We start from the raw sequence: 9351 nt of genomic DNA, 5'->3' as shown, positions 1-9351 counted from the left end.
CCCCCCCCCAATAATAGTCTTTTGGATTAGATCGAAACAACTGATCAAGGAAAACAAACTGAATAACTCTGAACAACGGGGTTCCGAGCTAAATATACATTGAATGAATACTTATTCCCTAGCTACATGTCGACCACTTCGTTCACACAAGTTCTTGACGGAACATCAAAGCTGAAAGTCCTTGTTCAGAAGTTATTGATCTTACCGGGTTTTTTCCAGGGTTTCTCCTCGAGCGATTCCATATCCATTTCCTGAACGGGTGTGCCATTGACCGCGCCCACTTGATCAAATTCCTCGGTGCTGAACTTGCCCTCCTTTTTGCCAGGCAGTGTCCGCACGGTCGAGGATTTGATGCCGAAATGTTGATAGGATGTTCGCGTCTCATCAATCTTGTTCTGATCAATCGAGATTTGAATGTTATCGTCGTCGTCGTCGTCGTCGTCGTCATCATCATCGTCGTCGTCGTCCTCTTCCTCATCGTTGGAATCCCCATTTTTGTCTTTGTCCACTGGCTCCCCATTCATCTCATCGGGTTCGTTATCACCGGCTCCATTGGGATCTTCTCCACTTAAAATAGGTTTAGTATTGACTTCATCGTCTTGTTCTTCTTCCCCGCCATTGCCGGCATTGTCATCGATGTCATCCAAATCGTTCAGTCCATTGTCACTTTCTCCCTACAGAAAACAGTTTAATCATAAATAACAATTATCATGTTATGCATGTGAAAGGCACGAATACATCGATGTTAATGTTGCACTTAGATGTAATGAAATTGGAAATAGCCAGTGCCATGGCAAGTTGTTTAATCATGCAGGTTTACGGCAGGCGTTTAATGAAATTTCCATTAAATAGGTTATTTTTAAACTTGGGAACATTAAAAGACACAAAATAAGCATTTTTTAATTTGATCAGAGTTCAACAAACCTAAACAGTCCTTTAAAGGACATTAATTCCATTATCTTTCTGCCTTCAGTCTTTACTCGTCAGATATGAATGATAGGTATTTTTTTAACACCACATCAACGTTAAAATAAGCTCACTGTTCTACTTCTTTTTTTTGCATAACATACGAATAAAATAATGAAATCTAAAATTTGAATGGTTGACATTGAAGACGATTTACTTTTATATCATCCATTCACTCTACATGTAACAGTTGGAAATCGTAGGTTTAAAAACTCTTCTCACCTACTTAAACTATTCAACTTGATTGGATTGGATAAGATTATTTTTCAGAAACTGCAAAACAACCAATCAGTGGCGAATAACGCGTTCAGTTAAAGAATCGACTAGCTTTTCATAGCCAAATTGGGTCGAATTCCAAACTTGGTAAGTTATCGAAGTTATCATCATTCACCTGAGCGTTTTCAACTTGATGGTGGGAGGAGTGCTCCCCTGATGGATCCGAGGCCGCCGCTGGCCCGTTGGTGGGCCGGGCTTCCTCGGGCAGGGGTTGAGATTCGTCTTCTTGGGCTTCGGGTCCGCCTCCGTACAGAAAATCTTCCTCGTCAGCCATAGCGAAATCAATGCCTCAATCACGGCTAAATTCAGCCGTCCCGTCAGCCACAACTCAACCGTTCCTGCGTGTGGGTCTGCTCTGAGCGTTGAGATTAGGTGGCCTGCTTCGGTTGATGCACACGGACAGGATAGATGGATGGATGGATGGATGGGTGGATGGGTGAGTGGATGAACAGCACCGGATTGGTCGCTCACCCAACTTCTCTTAAGGCTTAAGGCGTCTGTCTCACTTAGGTTGCTGAGCACAATCATAGAGCGCGGAAGTATAAGAGAGGAAAAACACCAAGGCTTTTAGGAATGGACAAATATGGTGCAAAAAATGCAATTCAAATTGTAAGTTTCTCTTCATTCTTCTAACGGTTGATGCTAAAGACTCATTTCTCATCTTTCAATTTCTTTTAGACCGACAAAATGCGTGCACCCAAAAAGATAATAGTTACTTTTTCATATTGCTGTTGAAAACGTTTTTGCGTGAATATGGATGCAAAAATGTGTTTTGATGGCAATATTGAGCCAACTCAAATTCGTTGGTAGAATGAATATCACATAAAAGATTGATATTTAAAATTAAACAACACATCATGCTTTATTTCAATAATAGCCAATTGCATCCTCTGTAGCGAGATGCTTATTTGTGTAGCCTCTGAAAAAAAAATAACGAGCCTTAATTCATAAAACACATATTCATTATTACGCTCTTAGAATAGCAATTTGCTTTCTAGTGTTGAAAAAAAAAAGAAAAAAATCAATCAAAAACAAGGATGGCATCAACTTGTAATAGGAAAGTGTATCTCTTGAACTGACATGTTGGTAGTAAAATTCATTTCAATGCTTGAATTTTTCTGTATTGAGTTAATAATTCAAAATGCTTACTGAATGATTGAAATACATGCTAAATTGCCTTTCCATTCAAGGATTGTCTGAATTTCCATATAATATTTTTGTTTCAAAAAGTGTCTCATGGAATACTGTCATGTTCTCGTTGGGAGAGTATTGAGATGACTGTTTATTTCTGACTAGACTGGGTTCTTATATAGTGACTAGATTGATAGGTGCGAGCATGAGCATACAATCACACCATCTCCCTTTTCGGGGAATAGGATAAATAACCATCGGGATCTCGGCCAACCATAGGGGTCTCGGCCAACCATCGGGGTCTGTCAGTAATCCATATTGCCTTTAAATTTGATTTCCTTTTTGAAAGAAAAATCAAATAAGGTCTGTCAGACATTCTGGACCAAAAAAAATCCCAAAGTTCAGATGATAAAATCAAAAGCTTATCATGAAAAGGTTTCCAAACATAGAAATTCAAATTGATCAAATTCGGGAGAGTTGGGCAAGTTTGAGGTTGCATTCAATCTTACTTTTTATTCTCTATGCAGATCAGCCCTCTCCGTGCTCTCCCAGTTTGAGCAATGCTTGTTTGGCTGTGCTTGTTTTGTGAAATACGGTTTGATGGGAAAAAACCAATAGCGAAAACCTAGCTTAATCAATATTGGATAATCTAAATGAATCAGCTTTTCATTCAACCTTATTAAATTACAATTCAAATGTCAAATCATACGTTCCAGAATCATTTTTTTCTCGCCTTGTTCAGTGATTTCTTTTCTCATGGTTACGGCAGATCCATTGAGTCTTAGACGGTCTTAGACCACTAGAGCGGCCCTTTTCTGCCCTAATCCAAAATCAGTGTCGCCATAAAAAGCCGCACAATTGACATAAGAAGTACGTGGGAATTTAGCAAGTATAAAATGCCAAAAGTAAGTGAAATGCTGAAGTGCTTTCAACTTTATTGAAATTCTAAAACATATCCTAACATTACTTTCCAAGCCTAAAATTGTCCTGTGAGTCACATTCAATTTTCCTCGGCTCTGACCTAATCACCTCAACATGTTTTTGTACGGCGTCCCTGTGCACACGCCATTTTGAGAAGACGCCACCACGCCGTCAGACCCGCATTGCTTCATCCCAAGAATCCGGCACCTTTTCAGCGTCTTTTCGTCCCTCAAGTTATTCAAGACACACAGGTAATCCTCTAAGGTAGCCTAACGTATATCGCTACATTGAAAGTCCTTTTTTTCCCACCCAATACCAAATTTTGATCACAGCAGATGTAGGCTCTAACGTGAAACAAAATCGTCTTTTCCCATACGGGGATTTTAGATGTACTTGGAGGAGGGGGAGGGGGGTCGGGAGTTTCGTTATCTTGTGGGTGACCATTACTTGTGATTGCCGGTGGTTAATTCATCAAGGGGGTTTGTCACGAGATATTTTTTGCCGTTTGGAACAGTTCTTTTTGGTCGACGTTAGTTCTATGAAACCACAGCGCCATCTGTTGTTCATTTTATACACTGATAAATACGTAATAATAGGCCCATTGGCCCCTTGGATGGAAAAGTTGCTTACAAGCTTTGTAAGACACAGAAAGAAATTGATAATCTGTCACTCGTTGAGCAAATGATCAATTGTTTTTTAAGGTCTGGCATCAATTGCGACTTTGGTCCAGCCAGACGGATCATAAAATGCATTGAAGAAAAATGACGAGAGCAGTTCGAATTGATAGGTAGCCTGATGTATTGACGTCGTTTGTTTTCTTTTGATCGCACGACCTTTTTGCAGCCTCAGCTCTGCTCCAACTACTACTACTACTACTACTTCTTCTACTACTACTCTACTACTACTACCACAGCAACTACTACTACTACTGCTACTACTACTCCTGCAATTAGTCATCACAGCTACAAACCACGCCCCCAACGTTCCTTCTCGTTCAACTCAAGTTTATCTTATAAATACGACACTTCGTAAGGTAGCAGCCCACTTCTCAACGCCCTTCGCGCAAATTCATCTGTTACTACATCATGATTGAAACTACTGCTCCTACCGTCACACCTGCTACGAGTACTTCCACCAACGTCCAATTCGGGGCATGTTCTCTTCTACCCCAACCACCTCGCCACCACTCCCGGTTTCAAACCCGGTTTCAAACCCGGCGGCGTCTATCAGCGACCAAAGCACCCAGGATAGGCCCTAGGTTCTGTTCTAGGCCTCGTCCTCGGGAGCCTCTGGTCGTTGGGAAGTCGGCCTTCGCCGAGTAAAACAAACACTATGATGCTGGAGGTTGGCTCCTAAATCGTCCTACCTGACACTCTCACCTTCTCATCTCCTGCTACTCCCGCCCCTCCCCCTCCACCCACTCGAACTGCAATTCTGCCCCTAAACTGCAATTGAAACTCTTCTTCGCCTCTCAACCTCGGCTAGTTCGACACACAATTCAGCTCTAGATGATGGGTGAGGTTTGTATCGATGATGATGATGATGATCAAGCGAATTGTCTTTGTTTTGGGCCAGTCTTTGGGGCGATGCCTTGGTTTTCTTCCCCTTCATGAAAAGGGGGCTCACTTCTGTGTGGAGTGGTTGCAGTTCGATTATGATATGCTGAGCGCACACATCCCCATATCGGGACACACAAAATGAAACACATGGACACAGAAATACTTCTGTAACAAACTCTGTTGGTAGGCCACGTAGTCGAAATCTTTGTCTGGCATGAGCCTTGTCTTTGCGCTCTTGGGATCTACGCTAATCTGGGGAAAGAATTGGCTAGCCAATTTAACTTTTACAACCTCATCTTGTCCTCCTGGTGTTGTTTGCCGACTCTGCAATCCTATTGTGAACCACGAAATGAGCCTGAGCCTTCTTTCAGCATGTCCAGACATCGCGACTGGGATATCACCTGCAAGGTGTACATTGGCAACTTGGGCAACAACGCATCCAAGTACGAATTGGAGGACGCCTTCTCCAAGTACGGACCCCTACGAAATGTGTGGGTAGCTCGGAACCCGCCCGGTTTCGCTTTCGTCGAGTTCGAAGATCCTCGTGATGCCGAAGATTCTGTCCGGGGCACGGACGGCACTAGATTGTGCGGGGTGAGTCAGTCATTCGAATTCTGTTCTGTTGTAGTGTTTACACTGGCTTCAAATTACGTTCCTTTCCCCTTGGCAGAGCCGGATCCGAGTTGAAATGTCCAGTGGTCAAAGCCGAGGTGGGGGCGGTGGTGGAGGTGGAGGCGGTGGACGCCGAGGAGATCGACGAGGTGGACGAGAAATGGGCCGTGGGGGCGGTTATAGAGGCGGACGTAGCCGATCTCGGTCTCGTAGCCGAGACCGTGGAGGTGCTGTGGCTGGAGGAGGAGGTGGCGGTGGACGCAGACGTCGTTCTCCGTCTTATCGTTCGATGTCTCGATCTCGCTCTCGCTCAGGAAGCCCTACTGGACGCCCAGGAAGAATAGGACGGGCCCGATCCCGTTCAGGTTCTCGATCTGATTAGGTCGAGTTAGATTACCTCTTGACTACTCGGTTGAATTGAAACAATCTACCAAAAAGAATGATCCCCCAACCCATTGTACCTTGCGTCCGATTTTAGTGTTTAGTATTCTCGAAAATCATAACTTCTCACTTTTGCCCCGTCGCCCTCTGACAGCAGATTCAATCCGCTGTCGTCGCTCTCGAACCCCTCGGAGGGATTTTTCTCCCTTACTCCGTAGAGAGTCGTATTCCTTGAAGTGTTGTCAAAAGCTCCGAGTTAGCTTGCTCTCAAATGTTACTGGATTATCTGTAACGCTCAGATCGCGATACCGTGTAATAAATGTATTGAGGTGTTTTCAACGATTACGTTTCTCTTTTAAAGGTTCGGATAACTTTCCGTTTTTACAAGAAAAACATTAATGCTCGCCGAATTCTTCCACATTTCTTTTGGCTTCAATTAATCGATTCTTTTTGACCTTGTGAGTCGTTAAGTAACGTTTTTGAGAGAAACATGTACTTGGCGTGACCCGATGTTTTTGAGAAAGAACCAAATGCTTAAAACATTTTCACTTTTCACAATACACATAGGGAAACTTGTTGATAAGTCAAGTACTTCGTTCAATACTTCTGAGGATTTTGTTATTTGAATGGAAATGCAAAAGTGGGAAGTATATTGCTTAAAAGGAAATACAAAAGTGGGGATATCGTTACTTCAATGGAGATCCAGAAGTGGGAATTTTGTTATTCAAAAGAAGAACCAGCGTGGGAATTTTGAAGTTCACAAGCAAATCCAAAAGTGGGAATTTCGTCACTTCAAAGGAAATGCAAAGATGGGAAACTGTAGCTGAAGACGCCTGCTCAGCTCTAATTTGAACATAAATTCTCTTCGACTAAAGCTTTTTTTAGTTGGGTCCAAACTTTGTTTTTTTGGAAAAAGATTTCTTGGAAAAGAACAATTCATTTAGCCTTGTGGCGAAAAAGGTTTCTTTTTCATGATGGAGCAATTTTTAATTCAAACCACAGTCCCGTCTTTTGTTGAGAGCAGTCGCAACATTTTGTTGTGCCTGATCTTTTCAAACGGCCGGTCTGAGTGTTTTGTGTTGTGTAAGTGGTCGCGTGGCTGCTTAAGGTTAGACACTTTTGTTCTTTAGCTTTCATTTCTTCCTATCTCTAGTAGTTTAGTCTTATATCTTTTATCTTTATGCTCATGTCGTATTTCACTTTTTTCGTCTGTCAATATATTTTATCCCAATTCTAGGTTATTTCATGTATTTTTGGCTTAAGGAGTAGTTCATTTTGTTTTTATTGTTTAGTCTGTTCATTTCATGTACTTGTAAATGTAGTCGATTTTTCTTGTTTACAATCAGTTTAGTTTCCTATTTTCAATACAAAATTGGGTTCCAGAACCTTCTTTTGTTCGATTCCATTCCATTGATGTTAGCTTGTTCCTGTAGTCGAGTTGGTGTATGTTGGTTGAGGCTAGCTAGCTGGTCAGCCAAGAGTAGGTCATCGTAGTCGACGACTCTTAACTCTTCTCCTCTGTTGGTAGCCCAACCTAACGTAATCACCTACTCTCTTCTTCTTTTCTGTCCCCAGGGAGTACGTTCCTCCTTGGTTTCCAACTAGCACGTGTGTTGTTTACCTGCTCTACAGCTGATTCTCATTCACACGCGCTGGTTTCTCTGTTTTGCTCTCTTGGCTCTGTCCTCTTCTTCTCCTTCTTTTTCTTCTTCTTCTTCTTCTTTTACTTTTTCATCTTTCATTTTCCGCTCGCTCATTTCTAACGGTTATTCTCTTGACACTGAAGGAGGCTTCCAGAATATTTCCCCATATTCTTTGTTCAAGTTTCCAGTATTTTCAATTAGGATCCCTCAAATAGCCTTGCTTTCAATAACCATGGAAGCTTTGTTGAAGGGGCTCTCTGAAGGGGCTAGGAACTGTCTTGAGCTGGTTTTGGATGGGAAAACTTCATCCTCTATCAATAAGCCTTTCATTATGGAAGCTTTAATAACTTGGATTGGTCACACCCAGCCACTACTTGACTGTGGGATGAACCAGTCAAATGTAGGCAAAAGGGACACAGGCACTGACACTCTTGATTTGACAGAAATGCCCCTTGTAGTCAAAGAGGTCACAGAGGTCAGAAAGAGTAAGAGCATAGAAGAGACTGCTCTTGAGATTTGCGATGTCCATAAACGACAGAGATGCAAAAAGGCAGGCAACGGCTCACCCAGAATGGTGTCCCAAACTTAGAGAGTTTGGCCTTCTCAAATTCAATGAGAAGGGCTATTCCAAACAGGGATGTAGCTTTTTTCACCCATTTATGTGCATGAGATCTTTGAGGCACAAGGCATGCCTCAATTTCAAATGCACAAAGGCCCATCTCAGGGGCACTAGGAGGAAGAGACAGCAGTTGTCTCAACCTCATTGTCAAGTCTCTCAACAGACTTACCCCACCCCTTTTACCCTCTCCCCATAGGTTTTCTTATCCTCCACCTAAGAAGAGTTTTGTCCAAAAGCAGGATTTTTTAAGGTTAGAGAGCCCAGTCAAAGATTTGATAGCTCTAGTCCATCGAAGGGTTATCTGCCCATAAAAGGGCTTTATTTGAATGTGCATTGTCTTATTTCCAAAAAAGACAGCACAAAGATGAAGGTTCTTGAGGAACTAGCTTTAGATAGGCAACTCTCGTTCATTTCCATGACAGAAACCTGGCTTCGACCAGGGGTCTTAGATGAAGAGCTGGCCATGGTTGGTTTCAATTTAGTTTGATGTGATAGAGTACGCCCTGACAATCCCATTTTTCCGCAAGAGAACATATGTCTATATGTTAGAAATGACCTGCACACTAGTCATGTAAAAATGTCTAATGGAGAAGTAGAGGTCTTAGTTTGTCATCTTCAAGGTCTTGATCTGTCCATTGTGACAATATATAGGCCTCCCACTTGTTCAGTAAGCTCGTTCTTGTCAGCTCTCAAATTCATAGGAAATGAGTTAGACCAGTCAGTTTGCTCAAAGTTTTTCTTTGTAGGGGACTTCAATTTTCCGGCTAGCGTTGTAGAGTGGGAGGCTAGTCCCGATGGGTATATTCCCATTTCGAAATCGACGTCTCAGTCGTTCGAAAAGCTGGAGGAATTTGCGATCTTGCGCATTCTCTCCCAGCATGTTGGTGTAGCCACCAGAGCAATTAGCGTTCTTGACTTGTTTTTTCCAATGACCCTGATCTGATCCAGTATGTCCATGTGACACCTAGTAATCTATCAGATCATGATGTTCTCGAGATAGGGTCGACCATTACTCAAAAGCCGGCGTGCTCTAGAGTAAGACTGGCCAAAAAGGCCGGTCTGGTTAAGTTCAAGTTCAGAGATGAACAGTGGCCTTTGATTATAGAAAGGTTAGAGGAGCTTGATCTCATTTCAATGCTGAAAAAGGAATCGTCCATAGATGTAGCCTTAGACAAAATGATTCTAGTTTTTGAAGACGTCTCTTCCACTCTAGCAATCTTTGAATGTGTTGCGCAAGGCGGGG

General features: G+C 42.5%; 2 protein-coding genes across 2 annotated transcripts in view; one reads left to right on the top strand and one right to left on the bottom strand.

The window, feature by feature from the left end:
- Window positions 1–1736, bottom strand: part of LOC131888411 (pre-mRNA 3'-end-processing factor FIP1-like) — a 4791-nt gene extending 3055 nt beyond the window's left edge. The window contains exons 1-2 of the mRNA XM_059237259.1: window positions 1358–1736; window positions 206–674 (exon numbers count right to left, since the gene is read on the bottom strand). Of these exons, the coding sequence (XP_059093242.1) occupies window positions 206–674; window positions 1358–1516 (628 nt within the window). The 5' untranslated portion in view covers window positions 1517–1736. The remainder of the gene's footprint in view (window positions 1–205; window positions 675–1357) is intronic.
- Window positions 1737–4502: 2766 nt separating this feature from the next.
- Window positions 4503–6180, top strand: LOC131888510 (RNA-binding protein 1-like; the record flags this gene model as incomplete). Its single annotated transcript, XM_059237383.1, is given in 2 exon segments — window positions 4503–5447; window positions 5524–6180. Coding segments are annotated over 2 exon segments (546 nt in total). The 3' UTR covers window positions 5848–6180.
- Window positions 6181–9351: the final 3171 nt, after the last annotated feature.

The sequence above is a fragment of the Tigriopus californicus genome, chromosome 10 (genome assembly GCF_007210705.1).
Source record: "Tigriopus californicus strain San Diego chromosome 10, Tcal_SD_v2.1, whole genome shotgun sequence".
NCBI lineage: Eukaryota > Metazoa > Arthropoda > Copepoda > Harpacticoida > Harpacticidae > Tigriopus > Tigriopus californicus.
Note: the sequence above shows the minus strand (reverse complement) of the source record. Positions and strands in the feature narration are given on the sequence as shown.